Source organism: Taurulus bubalis (assembly GCF_910589615.1).
Source record: "Taurulus bubalis genome assembly, chromosome: 10".
In the NCBI taxonomy this organism is placed as follows: Eukaryota; Metazoa; Chordata; class Actinopteri; order Perciformes; family Cottidae; genus Taurulus; species Taurulus bubalis.
This window is the reverse complement of record NC_136598.1, coordinates 5273396-5293077: the sequence shown is the minus strand read 5'-3', so window position 1 is coordinate 5293077 and position 19682 is coordinate 5273396. Positions and strand designations below refer to the sequence as shown.

Here is a 19682-nt window from a genome sequence, read left to right as displayed (position 1 = left end):
GCCCAGATCCGGCACGGGTTCGGCACACCGGAAGAAACACTGTCGGCCCGCGTCCGGTTGCCGATTCGGCTGCAACTGGGCCGTAATCAAAACTAACCGGGGCCAGCATCGGCCCGAAGCCGGCACACCAGAAGAAACACGTCAGCCCGGGTCCGGCTGCCGACTCTGCTTGGGTCGGGTTGAATTAATTATTATTGTATAACAATATGATAAAATAAGACATGTAGATCAAAATCTTACAGTAAATATTTTTTTATTAACTTAATGCACACAGGGTCAAATTAAATTAAATTAAAAATAGAACTCCGGCATGGCTTCACGTCCAAAAATAAAAAATCCGTAGGTTGCAGCCTGGTAGAAACACAGACAAACAACTGTTTACAATTTACAAAACATAAATGGTAAATCTATCAATAGTATTGCAAACCGTTCTCACTCCTTATGTATTGAATATCGTGTCTGTATATAATGTAATAATATCTGACACGTCCACGTCTGCTAGATCGTAAGTATACATTTGATTTCAGGAGATAAAACATTACAATACAATTTCGCCACATGTCCATTACATTAACGTTAAAGCTACTCCAATCCTGCTTGCCTTTGTAAACCAGCTGGCTCGGTTAAAACAGTTACACGATGCAGTGCGAGGCGTTGTTACACATGTCTGTGCTCAAACATCATGGCTTATAAATACAAAAGTGTTCTTTCATTACAGACTAGTCAGCTTACAGCATTATTCGGGTCCTCAGGACACGTTTTCTAGCTAACGTCCTGAACTCCCCTGATAAGGTTAGCTAGCTTAAGCGTGGTTAGCATCACAACGATAGTCTAACCTGTGCAGCACGCATTCATCCAGATTAAACATGATTTAACTCTCATTGTGTTACTATAATTGAATAACTATACACAGTAGTTAGTGTGTCTTTTGAAACTCTACGATGGAGCGGCTTGCTGCAGCATTCATTTAGGATTTTGACAGCATTATCAGGAAAAGTTATCCATCTTCATGATGAAGATATCACTTGTTGACTGTCGACATAAAACAGTGGACAGACGATTCCCATCAAGAGTTGAACCGCTGATCATGTCTGACGTCTAATCTTAAGAGTCTCCTGCACTGAGCTAGAAAAAAACGAAGAACAGATAGCGTATTATCAATTTAACACTAGTAAACACTATTAGTAAATATATCACTACTAATCATCATTAACTGCGTTTTATTTTGTCACATCAACGATAATGCACGTAGTTCACCACGTATGTGGTTTTGGTAAATTATGCAAGATGAAATGGCAGCCGATGTTAGAATATACTGTAGAAATATTACTATAGTGCAATCTGGATGAATGCGTGCTGCACAGGGTAGACTATCGTTATGATGATAGAGATGAAAGTCTGTCGCAGGGACACACTGAAACGTCAGATATTATAGTATAGTTTTTGAAAGGCACAACCTGGCATAGTTTATTGCTCTTATACTGTCATTTATGCCAAGTATGGTCTAAAATATTGTGACAGAAAATGTGTTACAGCTGAATCAATTAAGTGCTGTGACCTTCATGCCATTCCCTAACTTGAAGCGGTTAATCAGAATTGAATAGTCTACAGTGCGACTGACTGCGCTAAGATGTAAAAGTAATGATACTGATCTTTCACCTGTCTGCATCTAACAGAGGATCAATGGTTACTTTAATGGCTGCAGCCGCAGTAACTGTACAATACCCTTAATCAAGATTAGATTTCTAGACAAATGTGTTTGATTCATTAAAGCTGGTTTAAAACAACTTCAAAATCCTTCGATGAAAGCTTTACTCATCTGGATTTGAGGGCTTAATGCTCCTTTTTGTGGGGGATAGGTTAAATAGGAACAGGTAAGTGCATTGCTGTGGCCAAATGTCACGAGAAAAGCATGACTGGCTCCAGATTGCTAAATTATAAATGGAGTGAGCTGTCAGTACCTGTTTCTTGAAGTGCATTAGAAAAAGCCAACATGCAGCTTAACCTGTGAAGAAGAAATACAATGCAATGCCGAAATCAACAGATGGCTTACGTTTGCCATTTGAAGGAACAAAATGACATGTATTGTTTTAAAGAAATGTAATGCTGGCTTTAAGTAAACCGTGTTACTGCTCTCGAGTCAGCCAGTGTAAGCTCAGCTGAAGAACACAGATATGTTGAACAACCACAGGATGTCACTGTTTTACATGAATTATGGAGCGAGTGTGTGACGGCTCAAACAGGAGATATGCAATGTGTATTCTGGGATATCAAGTGAAACTTGTTGTTTCTAGATTTGTCGCTACCAATTGATGGCTACAAGTTGGAAAACATTGTGAAAGGGTTCGTCACTAGTCACTGTAATATTTGAGTAGGCATTTGTTGTAATATATATACTATACACATGGTGTACATATTGATTATTTGAAGCTTACGGTGTTGGTTGTAGTTAAATAAACATTTGCAATGCCTGTCAGATGATGTCACATCTAACACGATTAAAAAAAGGTATGTTAAAAGGTGCACTGTCTACTTTTTCTGTGCACTGAGCAGTCAATGCAACATTTATTTAAATAGAAGAAGTCCATGTATGTATTAAATCGAGAGCACTAAATACAATGGGCAGGGGAAAAAATGGGCATGGGGGAAAAATATTATTTTTAATATTTATTATAAGAGCTCGACAGACCCCCATGGGGGTCTGCACCTCTCTTCCTCCGTGTTCCAGTCGTCGTAGGAATCCCAACAATGAATTGGGCCAAAGCTGGCTCACATTCGGCAGCATCGTGCCGGAACACAGCCGAGTCAGCCAACACTCAGCCGCAATTTGGTCGATTCCACTGGCTACCTGGGTACCAGTGCCTGAAAGAGTATTGTTATCAAAGCCATGGCAATTAAAAACTTTAACAGAAAATTCAGCCTCTTTAAAATCAGAATTGACGGTGATCAGTGGCCTTTTACAATGAGTGCACATAGAGAGCGTGCTTCACAATAAGAGCCTCTTAAATAAAGTGTGCAATAGCACAGTGCCTACTCTAATTACCTAAAAAACTATCTTAGTTATGATCCTAATACAGAATTTGCACTTGTATATGTGTGTACATACATGTGTACTTGTGTGCATGTGTTCTTAAAAGTGTATACGTGGTGTGTGTGCACACATATAATTGTGCTGTGCTCCTCTCCCATACACCTCGGACACCACACACTTCCACACACACACACACTGAAAAGCATTCCAGAGGCTGCATGCCCCCCCCCCCCCCCCCCCCCCCCCCCCTCCACACACACACATACCACTGGACCCACTGTTAGGGTCGCCCAAAGGGCACATGAAGGAAAACTGAGTGATTTTATGGCCAGAGGGTAACAGAGGGGAGCAGAACTTTGTATTCAGAGCAAAAACAAAAGTAAGTCTTACATTGGTGACTTCCTACAATCGAAGGCTTAAAGTGCCACGATGTTAATAATATTTTTTCCCACTGACAAATGTAATTTAATCAAGTCATTTTTTATTAAGATTAAAAGTTGTAAACAACCTTCTGTCTTCTGTGTTAATTCAGGGCAAAACCTCAGCTGTCTATGGTGTACAACGTGCAAAACACTCTGTCCGGCCTCCCAGGAACATGCTGAGGTGTTGTAATGTTAGCTGTGATGTTAGCAAGCGTAGCTGCTAATGACAGGGAGGGTGAGAGCACGAGGAAAGTGGGTGGTGTGAACCATCAGTTATCAAAGTTGTTCCAGCCAACGAGGGTAAAAAGAGACTCCGAGATGTAAATAAGCAATTGCAACTGATATACTGCTGACATTAGTATTTGAATGAATCTCAGAGTCACTATAATACAGGCTTGTTTTTATACTTACCGAACATGAAATGAAGTACAGCCAAAATGAACATTTAAAAAACAATTAAGAAATGCATTCTGTAGTTGGTTGTTTTTTGACTCTGCTAGGTTGCTCATTTTGGTCATTGTGGTGTGGAATGTGAAGTAAATTTGAGTTGTTGAAACAACTCAACTGGTCACAAATCGGTTGGAATTTCTATATTGTTGTAAGATTTTTTTTTTCAATGAACAAATAAATGAAATAAAAGTCATGAACTTCCCAACTTATCCTAAGTGTATTTGCGCAAGTGTGTTGGTTTTGGCCCCTCCTGCACTCCCCCAACGGTCTCAAAGTTTGGCCGTATTTCTGGTGCTCCTACGCACCCCTGCCCTTTATCCCGTAAAAAAAAAAGTTTCTTTTTCCTTATACATCCCTGACAACCTCTTCAGTTGCAGCCTGGGTACAAGCCTTCCATGTGCCAGGATATATACGCTTTCTGGTTCATTGCAGCATGGGGTGTATTTACCAGTAGGCAGCTTGGGAGCAGCGATAAAGATAATGCACATGCATATGTTTGCATCGTGCTTTTGGCTAACTTCACACAATAGCCCTTCCTCCTCCAATGCTTATAGGTCCAATTAGTGAGAAAAGAGTATGGGCTAATGCTGCATTAAAATTAACTTCTCGTTTTTTTTCTCTGTGGAAATTACAAAATGAAACTAAAGCCCATAATCATAATACTCCCCTTAAGTTAAAACCATGAGTGAAACAGAAAGTGAATGTCTCTCTTTAGTTTAACCTTTTCATGAATATCACAGGCAGCACTACAGGTAAAGAATGGAACGGAAATGCTGCAGAACCTCTGCTTTGATGTAGAACATTTCTATATCATTTCTTTATATAACGTCCCTGAAGTCCAGACAAAAAATAAGTCAAGTCAGCAGAACCAAGATATGATGTGCACTCACACTGTTATGCCGTGCAAAAGTCTGACATTAAAGGAATGTTTTTGTAACATGTCTTTGTATCAGGATTTAGAGATTACATGTAAAACATGTAAACTGATTCAGATGCTAAAACAACACATGTGCACACAAATAGACAAACCTTCACTTGCAGCCTCAGCGTGTTATTTAAATATTTATTTTGAAAGGAAAAAAATGCTTCTCAAGATGATTATCAGTCATTATAATAAAGTATCTAAAAACAGGCAACTGAGGTATATCTGTCTTTCTACAGTGTGACAGAGAGAGAGGCAGAAATAAAGAAAGCCTGAGGGAACGAGCGCCGTTGACATGGACAGAAAGCTTGCACATACGATGAAAAGAACAAAACACCAGGAAACAATACAAGGCTGGACATGGAGGGTGTTGTATACTGTCTGAAGAAGTGGTCTACATGATCATGGCGCATCATTCATTAATTGCAATAGAAAAGGCGAAGAATCAGCCTCACTTAGAAAATAAAGCCATACAAAACCATGAATGCTAAACTGTGATTCACTAACTTGATACAAGCTTCTGCATTTGGAAAAATACATGCACTATTGAAAAATCCATCAGGTTCCAGCAAAGACTCAGGCCGCAGTTTAAAATAGATAAATCCCTTGAAAGCTTAATCATATCATCGTCTGTCAATATCTTAAATGAATAAAAATCATTAAATCATTCGTGTGTCACACGAAGTTCTCCATGTGATTAATCCAAGATCAAACTGAAATATCGCTACACCTTTCTTCAACATTTTGTGAATTACACACATTCACTTTTTTCACATTCAAGAGTAAATTGAGAATATTGATACTACTCATATTGATACTTCTCATACAGCAAGGCGAGGGTTAGCTTAGCATAATGACTGCAAACCACTAGCCTGACTCTGTCCAAAGGTAAAATCAAATCTGCCTACCAGCACTTTCAAAGCTAACCAATTAATGTTATTTTTGGCACATTTAATCCATAGAGGAAAGGGTAAAGACTCATCGTCAGGTTGCCAGGCAGCTGGCGGAGACTTCAGGAGGTCATGCTGGCACATAACGCCCTGTAAACTACAATTTTTTGTTGTTACACTAATTACACAAATGAGAAGAAACAGGGTTATTAGTGAGCTTTAGAGATGCTGGCAGGCATTTTTTTTAACTTTGGACAGAGCGGCTAACTGTCTGCTGGCTGTAGCGGAAAGACATGAGAGTGGTAGCGATATTCTCATCTAATTCTTGGCAAGAAAAGCAAAAAAACCTCCTTGTGAAAAAGTCAAACTATTGCTTTAATGATAGACTTTCGTATTCTTTGTTCATTCTTTGTTAACTCTCAGACACAGCAGCACAGCAGATCATAAGGCATACCAATTTGTTTGACAAACAGTAGGCAGTGATCATGATGACTTAAAAAGACTGGAAAATACATAGAGACATACATCCACGCAGAAACACCCAGGAGGCTCAATGAACATATAAAAAGGATTTGGTGTCGATTGTCAGCTCAATGATTCATGACCACTGGTAAAGGTATAAATTTAAATTTGGTTTATTTGACATACTGCTAATGAACAGCAGCTGCCTTTCAACTGCAGTAAAGTCATTATCATTAAATATAGAATAGTATTGTTTAATATATGGTTAGGGTTAACTATGTGCTGATCTATTCAGCAAATTCAGATTATCTGTAATGATTTATCTAATCTGGTTATACATATTAACAAAGAGTACATTACAGATGCATTGTAGAGCGTATCAGCATGTAGATGAAGGCTGAAACCAGCTGAGGTTTTATGAGAGGCATCCAGCTCAGTCCCACATACAGTACAGTGGTTCAGCCCTGTTAGATGTGTTTGAGTGTGAGTGGGCGGCTGTTGTATTCATATGCCAGTGGATTTGAGCACATTTGTCTGTCCTCCCCTCTCTTGACAAGTACAGTATTTTGACTGAAATACACTCACACTCGCATTGGCCGACTCACAAATGATGAGTAAAATAAGATGAAAATGGAGAGAAAAAAAATTAAACATACAAGGAGTGGTTGTATCCAGTGAGTAGCAGAATAATCAAACTGATTGAATGAACTACAGTATAAGAGTCGGAGAGACAATGCTCCGTCTGTCCGTGAGGATGCAGTCCACTGCTTTCATCAGAGGAAGTGCATACTGCAGTGTCAGTCCACCGGCCCTAGTCCATCCAGTAAAGAGCTAAGAGGAGATTCCACTTCCCTGTAGCTCCTACGAGGGCTCCAACAGTCAGAGGGGTGAGGTACAGTGGGACAGGGACGACCCATGTCAGAACTGTCCTCGTCCCAGAAGTCTGTGGATCACCACACACGGCAAACGTTGTCAGGGACCATGTAGCTGCCCTTGTTGCAGTTGAATGCTTTGGCAAATTCTGGGAAATTCTGAAGGGAGCCCAGTACTCTGTAACACACACAGAAGAGGTTGTAGGTTGGGGTTTAAGTTGTTGTATTTGAAAGTTACTTGAAATTGAAACGTACAAAGGCATGTTGTTTTCTCAAGGTTTTAAAATGTTAGCTACTACTGTAATTTGCTTCCTGCCCTTTGCCTCACATGGCACATTGATGTAACAGAAAAATACTATTGTTTTAATTTACCTGAATTTCCCTGGACTGTGTACATCTACTTTAATGGAATTAACAGCTTGCTCGGGTCGATTTGTTCCACACCACACCTGAAATAACAAAGATTAGGATCGTACCTCAATCGACCTATAGCATTTCCAATATACTGCACTGTTTCCAATCTTTCATCCATATATATATATATATATATATATATATATATATATATATATATATATATATATATATATATATATATATCCATCAGTCATCAAGCAAATCAATCAGTCAAGTATACCATATATACCATATATCCATCAACTACCTGAGCAAAGTTTAGGAAGAAGAGTTGATTGTGGGAGAGGTCAATGCCGGGCAGTGATGGCTCCTCTCCATGCTCCGCCACATAGTTGTTATAGGCCTGCAGAATTAATATGAGACATTTTAAAGACATGTTTGCAGTTTTGGTTGTTATTGTCTTGTTGTTGTCTTCGTCAAAATGTATTTTTCCTATGGATACTTCCTGTAGATTTCTTAGACAGTTTACATGCAGGATTGTTTGTTGAATTGTGTGTGTGTGTGTGTGTGTGTGTGTGTGTGTGTGTGCTAAAAAGTAAAACTGTGTTGTTTCGAAAATAGCCTGGTCAACTCAATTGCAATTGGTTTATTGCAATACATTGAAAGTTGCTGCAGCATTATATCTAACCTATGTTTCCATCATTTCGATTATCATGTCAATGCCAAATCATGTCACTTTGTGTAATAGAAAGTCAGTGTGAAACTAAGAATATAATACCGGCATGTTGCCTGTTTGAAACGGTGTTTCTCATGAATTAAATCAAATCTCCATTTTGCCTCAAATGGACAATTTTAATATAAATACATGAAATATAAATACTACATGAAATCATACCTAAATTATTATTATCTCAAGTCTTGCATATTAATCTGTGAATGCCCTTTCTTTGTTAAACACCTTTAGTAAAAACTGATGAAATCAGCAGCAAAATCATGTCCTTCATAGTTGTGTTTACAATAGCTAATGAGCCTGTCAGTGAACTGGCACCATTACCCATATATTAATGAAAGCAAGCAGATAACAAAAACAAAACCACACTCAATCCATCCTCTGTCATCTTTAAACAAGTGTTTATAAACCGAGTTCCCTGGTTTGTGTTCAGGCTCATTACCTGATATGCCTGCCGTATCCCTCCATTGTCAGCAATGTTCTCCCCGAGGGTGTTGTTACCATTTAACTAGAGTAGAGACATAAGGAGGGAAAACACATAGATAGGCAGTGAAAAAGGGAGGGAGGTGGTCATGTTTCGACAGTTATGTCAGCAAATCACAGATATCGCTTTTTTTGGGATACAAGAAATCATTGTCCCAGGGGATAAATGAAACATTGTTTAAAGCAATAGGACAGAGGAGGAGAAACAAAGAGAGCGAGAGGGATTGATATGTCAACACAGAATATGAAAGGCACCTGAAGCAGAGAAGAGATGAGCCTGCAAAACTGGGGGAAAGATAGAAATTGATAGGCTGGCAAAGGGAACAGGAAAGCAAACAAATGAGACAATGAGCAAGGTTTTGGGATTTTTTTTGAGTAAATTTATATTTTATGAAAACTTGTGGGGAGAAGAAGGTGAGAGAGATTGTCTATGAAGACATACATGTAGTCCATTGGCCAGGTCCCAGGAAAAGTTGCCATACTGATTGACGATGCACTTCGATAGGTCCAGGAACCTATGAGTGGAGGCTGGTGTCCACCAGTCCTTGAGGTCACCATCCTTATCATAGTTACGACCTTATAAAAAAGAAGCCAAATGCATAAAAGGTTGGCTGGTTGGATTTTCATCAACAAGAAAAAAAAAAAGGATTGTGACACTTTTCTAATCCCAACCACCGTTGCCATTGGATTTCGGGGTGGCTTGCAGTTGTGGATATCATTATAAAAATAATCCTGACATTGAACATAATAACTTAACATAACCCAATGAAAATGAAAGCCGTGGAAAATGATCTGAGGCAGCACAAAAAAAAATGGCATTTCAAAAGGCTTTTTTTCTGTGGTACCAGTTACAGAGAGGGAAATATTTCCATCCAAAGTATTATAATCTGCCAAAACTGCCTCCGGGCGAAACAGAGAGCAACAGTGTGGAAAATCATACCATTGTCATCAAAGCCATGTGTGATCTCGTGACCGATCACCATGCCGATGCCACCGTAGTTGAGAGATTTAGCCTGACCTTTGCTGAAGAAAGGCGGCTGGAGGATACCTGCTGGGAAAACTGCCACCAGGGAATAACAAAATAGGTTTGTCTTCACAAAACTGACACATGTAGAATGTTTAATAATTACACAAATGAATGTTTGCTGGTGCACATGTGAAAATACCTATTTGGTTTTTGCTGGATGAGTAGAAGGCGTTGACAACAGCAGCTCCAGTTACCCACCTGCAGAAGACAGGGAACATGTAATTAAAGAATGATACAGTAAGGAGCACCATAGTTCAGCATGATTCACATTTGATATTAGAATTAACCCGGGATCAATAACAGCGAGCTAATATTAGCATTGTTGCTGTGCTTAGTGGAAGGCTGAACTGTACGTGTGAGTAGGAGTTTGTGTGGGAGAAGGCACTGTGCTAAATGTAAGCTGCTGTGTCGACCACAAGCACCATAAGCAAATAAGTCATTTATTTTTAAGGACTTAAACACTTAACATTACCTCTTTAAATTACAGTTTACAGAGCAATGATTTAATCCTGTCCCCAGTATGACATCAATTAAATCTTACTCCTCTTTGTTGACTTTGACTCTGAGTTTCCGCAGGCGTTTCTTCTGCACATACTCCAGGTTCTGTAGGATGTTTTCAAAGTACTCCTCTGCACTGTACCCCAGCTAGCACCAACACACAGCCAGAGAAATAGGAGGATTAGCCTTGATGAGACCTATCAACACTTGGTCATATATTCTCCAGTAAAACTCATAAAAGCCAAGAATTTACCGAGATGTTTTCACAAAGCTGATGCGCTGCTACGATAAACCCACACTGGATTCTGCTATTCATTCCGCGAAAGAAGAAAAACATTCACAATTGCGTCTTTTCAGAGACTCACATCTTTGTACTCATTGTTAAGATATTCGTCATCCGTGATGTTAGCAGAATAGCCAATCCGTTCCCGAATAGCTCGGGCCTACGGAAAAGTAGAGGAGACAATTTGATAGACAGACGACTTAGTCATCACATATAGAATAAAGTACAAGCAATACAATAGACAATTCATTATAACAATACCTTCTCCTCAGCTGCTATCTTGGTCTCTGCATCCATCCAGGTCAGGTCATGAAGGTTGCTAATGAACACTGAACGAATATCTTGAATCATCTCCTCCATCTGTTGTCCACACACACACACACACACACACACACACACACACACACACACACACACACACACACACACACACACACACACACACACACACACACACAAACAAAGGGAGAATAAGACTACAATCATAAATACGTCACTGAGATTTGACAATCAAAGGCATATCATGAAAAAACACCAACTGTCAGTGTAGTGTATACGTTTTCCTCATAAGATCTGCAGAGAGGACCCAGTGGAAAGCACACACACACACACACACACACACACACACACACACACACACACACACACACACACACACACACACACACACACACACACACACACACACACACACACACACACACACACACACACACACACACACACACACACAGTCTTGCAACATATTGTGCAACGCAGTCAAAAAATAAACTTCCCAGAAGCAGTCCTCATCATTACATAGTCACATATCAATGTACAGAAGACACACTTAGGGTTAGACTCCCTCTGTGTAGAATGTGGTGAACATGCAGATTATTATTAACATGGCTAAAGTGTAATGTGATTATTAGGACAGATGGAATACAAATAAATACGTGTTGGGACATTTCTACTGCTTAAAGGCTCAAGTTGTTGTCTTAATACTTTTCTAATAATAATAATCCAAAGCTTTGTGTAGAAGAGGAGCTTTAACTTATTAATGATTCACGAATAATTGTGTGTAACAGAACAAATATTTCCATTTCAGCATTCTTGTCTTCACATTACATATTGGCACAAATGTAAAGTTCTCACAATCATGACTATTTCTATGTTGTATATACGAATTCACACAGTAAGGTGCCCCAAAATCAAAAGCACAATTTCCAGAGGTAACCTGTAGTGCAAGTTAAACGTTTCTTTAATGTATTGCTCTTGAGTTGCAGTATTTTACTGAGGCCACCATAATGGCACAATACTGTGCAAACCATGAACTGTACCATGGTCTTGGGAAAGTGAAAGGCCAAATATTGTCCACCAACAAAATGAAAACTAAATTTGAATAATTCACAAAATTATGAAAGGCTTATAGGAGATAGAAATAACAAAACTGCAGTGACAGTGAAGGTCGACCTTCTAGGACTGCAGAGGCATTCCAATGTCTCATCACATCAGCAGACCCCTCGCTTACACACTCCATGACCACTCGGACAACACGCTGCGGTTCGCCTCAAACCACCAGGGACAATACTGATGAGGCTTTTTCTGAAAACCTTTCAGCATACACAAGTGTGTGTGTGTGTGTGTGTGTGTGTGTGTGTGTGTGTGTGTGTGTGTGTGTGTGTGTGTGTGTGTGTGTGTCTATATCTGTTTGTGAAATGCTATAATATAAATTACATGGGTTTATAATGCAATGGTTAGCCTACTAAAGCTTTATGTATCATGATAGTATGAAATGGAATGATTTGATGAATATATCTTTATATACACTAAGTATATACAATCAAAAGTTGAATTACTCACCACACATAAGTGATATAATATGACATGTTATATTTTAGATTAGTATTAATGTGTAGCTAGTATTTTTGTCATGGTCTTAGTTGGTTTTCTGATTCATTTTGAATTTCCCTGCCTCTCGTGTCCTAGGTTCACTTCACTTCCTGCCTTTGGATGTTTTCCCGCCTGTGTGGTTGTCTGCCCGCCCCTGACAGAATCCTCCTGTGTCTAACCACCTGCACCTCCCCAGTGTATTTAAACCCTGTGTGTCTCCTGTCTCAATGTTGGTTGGTCTGCTTCTATTCCCAGTATGTTTCCCTGTTACCCTGTTGGTCTCCCTCCTATTTTTTTTTCTGTGTTATCTGACCCTGTTTTGTGTTTTGCCAATTCTGGATTTTGTTTAAGTTTGTTTGGTATACATGTTCGACTCCCCTGCCTTGTTTTGGAAGATTTCCTTTATCATCAAAATCACCAATGATCATCCTTCTGTTCCCGCATGTCTCTCGGTTTTTTGGTCCATCCCCCCCCCCCCCCCCCCCCCCTTGTGACAGTCTTGACAATGTTAATATTTTTAGTTAATACTTGTTTTATCGTTGTATCTATAGGAAAACATCATATTGTAAAGGCTGATGCCATTTGCTTGTGAAATATTTATCAGAAAAATGAACTACAGTAGTAGTAGTAGGAACTACAGTAGTGACTGTAGTTCAACGGTCTGCCTCTAAATCATATTATAATACGGGTAGATCAAATCAAGCATTCTGATTGGTTGAGAGTGAGTCACAAGGTGTAGTTTATTCAGCCATAAAGTACTGTACAGCCTGTTTACATTTAGAGCGTTCCATATCAGTGCGCACTTAAAATAACAGGTAGATTTAAATTGCGCGACCGTTAGTTGTCATTTCAAGCTTGACAGTTACCAAACATGTTCTTGTAAACTTTGATATTGTATCGTCCGCAGTAACGACTCGCATACGTTGGTTTCCTTAACTTGCAGGTGTATTGCTTGAGTGTTCACAGTATTGCAACGGGGCTCTTCGCTAACAGTAACGTTAGCTCAAACGGAACAGCTAACAAGCTCACTTAGCATCCCCCACACTAGCACAACGAACGACAACACAACGTCACTTCCTCCCTAAAATGAGATGAGGAATGAAAAGGGTTTGACCACAAAATTGTGATAATTTCGAGTGAGAGATAATTACGTCGGTCATTTCCCGACGCGAGGCAAGTTCTCTAAACATCACGGAGGAGAAAAATGACGGAGAAAAGACGGACAGAAGCAGCGAGAGCACTTCTTTACATCGGTGGCTGCGTGTCATCCTCCACCTGCTTCCAACCGACCACCAGGCAGTCAGTTTTATAGTCTCGTATGTGCGTTACGGGACTATTTTCTCTGTCGCTGAAATGCAATACACAACGTTTGGTGGCTTCAACTATTTTGTGCTGAAAGGGAGCTTACTATTACTATTTATAAAGTCGCAGGTACCCGTATTATAAAAGCAATAAAGTACTCGAGGCAGTACTGTGTTTACAATACAACTGTGTCTCCGCTGCGCGTCGGGCCTAACAACTCCCTTGAACAGTACATTATTGCACGACACAGTACTGCCTCTCGTACCTTATTGCTTAAGTAAGCTAGTATCCTTATTAAGTAGCATGAATATAAGTACTCCAGTAGAGTATAAGTAACTCTACAATCTAGTAGTACAACAAGTAAAGTGCTGAGAGAAGGTCGGTATAAAAGAAGTGCAGCATGTGTGCCAGCTGCAAGTCACCTCAGCACAATTACACACCTACACATTATGGCTATGTATTTGGGCAAAGGGGTGTTGATACGTACTTGGAGCTCAGTGTCACTTTCAACACACACACACACACAAAGGTTGCCGGTTCGATCCCCAGTCCCCCGATAGCTCACATGTCGAAGTGTCCCTGAGCAAGACACCCAACCCCTAGCTGCTCCCCGGGTGGCCCCCAGGGCAGCCCACTGCCCCCCAACCAAGGATGGGTCAAATGCAGAGAAGAATTTATAAAGGATAATTTCTTCTCACAATCTGACACACAGCCGTGTGGGGGTGATAACCTCAGCTGCCTTTAATGGGTGCAGAAAATAAGGAACTGTGGTGAGGACACATTACACAAATGTGACAAAAGAGTAAGATACAAAAACACATTTAACATCCAAAATACTGCATGTATCAATAACTGAATAAACCACAGACGTATTTTTATTATTCAATAGTAGTTTCTAGAGTCAATAAACCATAACACATAACATTCAATGTTGTATCACACAGAATCGTCTCTGTCTAATAAGGAATTCTTCTCGCTTTTTTGTTCTGCAGAAAATCTGATAAAATAATTTAAAGCATAATCCACCCCCTACTGACCAGTTCTTTGCTCTTCTCAGAGAAGGCCTCCTGCACATACAGTCGTCCCACAGCATTGTCCATGTTGTTGTTGACATAAAGTGCACACTGTCGCCACACTGCTGCCTCTGACGTTGTACCAGACAAAGCCTGCAGAGAAAGTTAAGAGGCATCGATCAATTAAAGATGCAGTGTAAACCATTCAGCATGTTGGGTAAAGAGACTCGTGCCAATTCTGTATTTGCACCTTCATGTAGCATTACCACTCTAGGATTAAAAGAAACAGGATGAAAGAGAAATGATCAGCTATAAATCTGGAGGAAAAATCTAAATGCAGTGGACGTCTGCCCAACTGATACGGTATATTAGCTGATACTGTAAATACTGTAGCAAGGACCTGCAGTAAAGAATAATTCAGAAACAATTTTACATGTTTGTTTGTTTTTATCACCAGGATAAACACCAACAGCAACAACACCAACAGGTTTGTGCCAGCAGCATTGCTTGAATTATTTGTATTGACTTAAATGATCCCTTCATTTTCCATCAGGTGCCACCAGCACGTCAAAATTTGACAAGGCCCACTACTGTGGTTTAAGACGAAATAACTGCAAACCTAATGACATTCCCAGAAAGCTAAATAAAAAAAAAGACTGGAATGTATCCAAATAAGTTTAAAAGCTCATTTTAAGCCAATCACAATAAAAACCATTGTAAAATGCTAGCCATCGGGTTACAGGATAGCGTTTTCGGCAATATGCTCCACCTCATTTGGTCGTTTACCTGCATGAAACCAAAGCCTGCCCGAACGTGATTGGTCAACTACAACTGGAAACCAGAACGTTTAAGATACAGAAAGATTAAGTGGCAGTGTACCTTGCGGAAGGCTTTCCTGGTGTCCCTGTAATTCCTGCTCAGGCCCACCACCATGTTCATAGCAAAACGCCACACAATGTAGTTCTGCAGATCCCTGCGGGGAGAGGAGGGATGTTAAAAGAAACTATCTTACTCACATAAAGCTACGCCATATCAGTCGTGTGCCGTTTTCATTGCAGTGCACTCCCACCCCCACAACCAGGCTATCATACACAAACACAACTACAGGCTAATACAAACACAAACACCTCTTGTTGTATCTGGCCAAGATGAGGTTGAGTCGTCTGTAGTAGTTGGGGGAGTAGTTTATGACCTTCTCTGTGTCAGGAACGCTGATGTTGACTGTACCCATTATCTTTGCTGTAAAGTAACTCCAATCAAATACCTTCAAGTCCAAAAGCACAGACAAAGAGGAAAAACAGCATTAGAAAGAGGATAAAAGGTAAAGAAGAAAGAGAACATTTCGACAGAAAAATAGCCTATTTTTTACCTGGGATTCAACCTCAAGGGTGAAGTTGGCGTTCATTTCACCCAGCTCCATCTTGTTGTAAAGCAACACTGGGTTGTTACGGTCCTCTGGAGTATCAGTAGCCTTGGAGTGAGTAAGACAGGGAGGTAGAAATTCAAGAACGCTGTCACAACATAACTCTCCTGTTTCCTGACACGTGTACAACGGCAGTGCAGGTCCAGCAGCAACAAACATATTTGGAGTCCCAGAAGGCTTCAGGTCTGAAAACGCCAGGGCTTGAAAGGTGCGAGCGAGTGCCTTGTAAAAGCCAGCAGCCGAGCAGAGGGGAAGTAAAGCGTGGCAGTGAGCAGAGAACAGAACCAGCAGAGAATGACAAACGTGGAGCGTGGAAACCTGTTGGTGTCTGAGAAAAGGGATCAAGCTGGTTAACGGCTTGTTTTACACAGAAGCCGCTCCAGACTGGAGCCACAAACACATGCGGAGAGAGAGGTTTGGGCTACAAATGGAGGAGTGGAAGGTAATTCTATCAGAAGTAATTTGCTCTTAAAATCCTCCTGTTGTGTGAAGCTAAGATAGAAGATAAGGTATGCATTACTGCTGGAAAACTAGTCCCCTCAGGAACAAAAAAATAGTTTTTTTTGGAGACTTGAAGAGGTTGATCAGAGCAGCTATTTAGACTTCTGCTGGGAAAAAGAATGAATGCATGCTTACATTGGCGATGTCCCTCTCCAGGTCCATTACTCGTGTCACCTCTTCTCTGATGCGGGTTTCATTGATGTCCAATCTCCGGTCTGAGCGGATCAGCTTTGCCAGGTCAATCATGAACTGCTCATAGGCCCGACATGCCTGTCAAACACACATTCATTCATGATAATCATATTTTGAATTTAACAGGAAGGAAAGGAGGTCACTCGTTTGAATTTTAACCGATGACCGGGGTTCCATGGAAGTTCTAAAGTAAAACCAGAGCAGAGGATCTTTGCTCCAATCGCACACATCTGGTCTGGATTGAGACACAACCAAATATGTTTTGTTTTGCCTCTTTGACTTCAATCATCACTTACTGCCTCAGAGCACATTTTAATTGTTCCTTACACACCTGGTCATAAATGCATTCAAGTGTAGAAACAAACATAAAGTCACGTCAGGTACTGATGTATCAACTGATGCCCTCACCATTCTTTGGGTATCCGGTTTACCATATCAAACTCCTGGGCCCAAATGAACAAATGTAGCTGTTATCATCGTGCATCAGTTGAAATCCTTAATAATATTATATCAAATGTTGCCGGTGAGAGGTAAGCCTGGGTCAGCCTGCTGGGCCTTCCGCCACCGCGACATGACCACGGATTAGCGGATGAAAATGGATGGATAGATGGATATTACGAGAGTGTGCATGTGTGTACACCTAAACCCTACCTCTGCATAGGGTCCGGTGCAAGCGTAGTAATCTCTGGACAAGAGGCCGAGGCTTGTCTGCTGGTCAAACTGGCAAAGACGAAGACAAGAAAAAATACATATTTATCTCTATAAAGACATGAAATTGGAATACATTGGTGGGTTTCCAGCTGGATGGATATGATGCATGAGTGTGAGTATGGATGTGGGTCTATACAATCGAGAGTTTTCTGCTATAGTTTCACACCTACATGAATGATGTGTGAATTGGAGTCCCTGTCATCGGTGCCGACAAAAAAGTTAACCAAGAGTTGAGTTCCATATTTCTCATTCAGCTTGGCGATGACGTTCTCCAACTTCCATGTTTTACCTGAGTAAAGGACAAGGAAGGAAAAGTGAAAAAGAAAAGGATTGCCTGTCGATAACATCTGCTGTGCGTGACGGTGGAAAAGAAAACTCTACCATAGTCGGTCTCCCAGTTGTCCACAGCTATGGGCCACTCAAACACATCAGGCAGCATGTCGAGCAAAGGAGCCCCTCCTCTGAGCTCAATTAAACCTTACGAGAAACATAGATACAAACAAGCAAACAATGTGTTTAGAATAATGGATACATTTATTTTATGCCAATAAAAATTCAGCAAAAAGAAAAGAATCGGTGTTCATACATTGTAGTTATTATAAAGCCTTATAGGGCATTTGAGGGTTTATTGATGTCACTTCAAAGAAATGTTTTTGAATAACTTATTTGTTTGGATCATATAAAACTGTAAAACTGAAATACAATAAATGTTTTTAAACTAATAATTGATAAAGATGACAGCTTTTTAATTATTGTTTGACAATGCAATAAACGTAATGACAAACCGAACCTCCGACGACTGTAAGGCAATAGAAGATACAAAAATGAATAGTCTGTGTTAAGTTGTAATGCCTTTTGACTCACTGTCATTGGTGCAGGACTTATAAAGGGTCTTAGCCTTGGAAAGAGCAGCAGCTTCACCCTCCACTGTTTTTTCAAGGACACCTACAAATTGAGCAGAGAAACAGAGCAAGCATGAAGGAAATAAATAAATAAAGACAAAGACATAACGATGAAGGAAGAATGAGCCTTTGTTGATTTAAAATAGCATCCAGCTGCCGTCCAGATGCATTACATCATTTTAATAAAGGCACTTTGTCTACCCCTATGTCAGACAGCCCCGATTAATATAAAGTGATGACTTCAAACTGTGACAATCCATATGGACCAGTGACAAAACACACAATGTGACATTGATCCACGGGGTGGGAAACAAGAACGTTACAAGACAAATGTTATGACTGAATTTAAAGAACAAAAAAACAAATTTAACTTTTTTTCAGATGACATCTTTTTTGAAGATTGTGTATAATGACTACACTGTTTTTAAATGTGCACTGTGTAACGCATAGTCACCTGCTCCAAAGAAATAGGTTCCAGCATTTTTCGACTAATCTACATTTACGGTTATCAGTCAAGACAAACCTTAAAAAAACCTTCGTTTGATAGTTTGTTTCTTGCCTTGACTCCGGGGTGGCAGAGGCATGATGGGGAATGATTTGTGTTTTGTTTCATCCGCCTCGCCTATGAGGGAGGCATCGCTGGGAGTGGAGAATGCGATGCATCAAGAGCTTCAGCTGGCAGCTGTGACAACCCGGATTCCACCGGCAAAAACACCAGTGAACGGGAATAACAGCGCACTAATGGAGAGCTGGGACTAACCTGTGAATTGGGAGCAACAGAATTGTTGCTGATTCGGCGGGAAGTCGGGGCAGAACCATGGGATCAGACTGCTGGAGCTGAGGTTTAATCTGGCTGAATTCGAGCTAACTACTAACTAAAGTGTGTGTCCATCTCCAAAAATTGCCACACGCAATAATCCCTGCTAAGTAGTCTCTGGACTGTGGGGAGGATGAGCCGAGGGTGTAAGTCATTTTCTCATTTCCACCACTTGGGATTTAATCCAGTTGACAAAACTAACAAAATAAAATTTTGGGCAACATCTTACACATTGTAACTTTAATGCAGACTTTCCCTTACTAAACAGACATAGCCAATCAGTTTCCACTATTCTGGCAATGGTGCAACAGTTCACTTGCCAGCTTTGAAAAGATAAAATGTTTCATCTAACACTGAATGCACTGAAACGTAGCATTAATTAACGTATAGACCAGGAACCAGGAACCATAGCAATAGCAAGTACACCAGTGCACGATCAGAAATTGTTCCCTTACACTGTGCATGGCCAATCTTTGCTTTGACGGATTGACTAAATGGTTCAACACATGTGTAGTACTTGCA

General features: G+C 40.3%; 1 protein-coding gene across 1 annotated transcript in view; it reads right to left on the bottom strand.

Moving 5' to 3' along the window:
• Window positions 1–4958: 4958 nt before the first annotated feature.
• The window catches only part of LOC306742221 (neprilysin-like), a 31971-nt gene continuing 17247 nt past the window's right edge, over window positions 4959–19682 (bottom strand). The window contains exons 5-23 of the mRNA XM_079224564.1: window positions 18306–18386; window positions 17823–17918; window positions 17612–17730; window positions 17382–17450; window positions 16674–16808; window positions 15984–16085; window positions 15742–15878; window positions 15494–15587; window positions 14639–14767; window positions 10689–10787; window positions 10510–10587; window positions 10188–10291; window positions 9786–9844; window positions 9560–9679; window positions 9062–9195; window positions 8579–8644; window positions 7714–7809; window positions 7422–7498; window positions 4959–7227 (exon numbers count right to left, since the gene is read on the bottom strand). Coding sequence (XP_079080690.1) covers window positions 7128–7227; window positions 7422–7498; window positions 7714–7809; window positions 8579–8644; window positions 9062–9195; window positions 9560–9679; window positions 9786–9844; window positions 10188–10291; window positions 10510–10587; window positions 10689–10787; window positions 14639–14767; window positions 15494–15587; window positions 15742–15878; window positions 15984–16085; window positions 16674–16808; window positions 17382–17450; window positions 17612–17730; window positions 17823–17918; window positions 18306–18386 — 1895 coding nt within the window. The 3' untranslated portion in view covers window positions 4959–7127. The remainder of the gene's footprint in view (window positions 7228–7421; window positions 7499–7713; window positions 7810–8578; window positions 8645–9061; window positions 9196–9559; window positions 9680–9785; window positions 9845–10187; window positions 10292–10509; window positions 10588–10688; window positions 10788–14638; window positions 14768–15493; window positions 15588–15741; window positions 15879–15983; window positions 16086–16673; window positions 16809–17381; window positions 17451–17611; window positions 17731–17822; window positions 17919–18305; window positions 18387–19682) is intronic.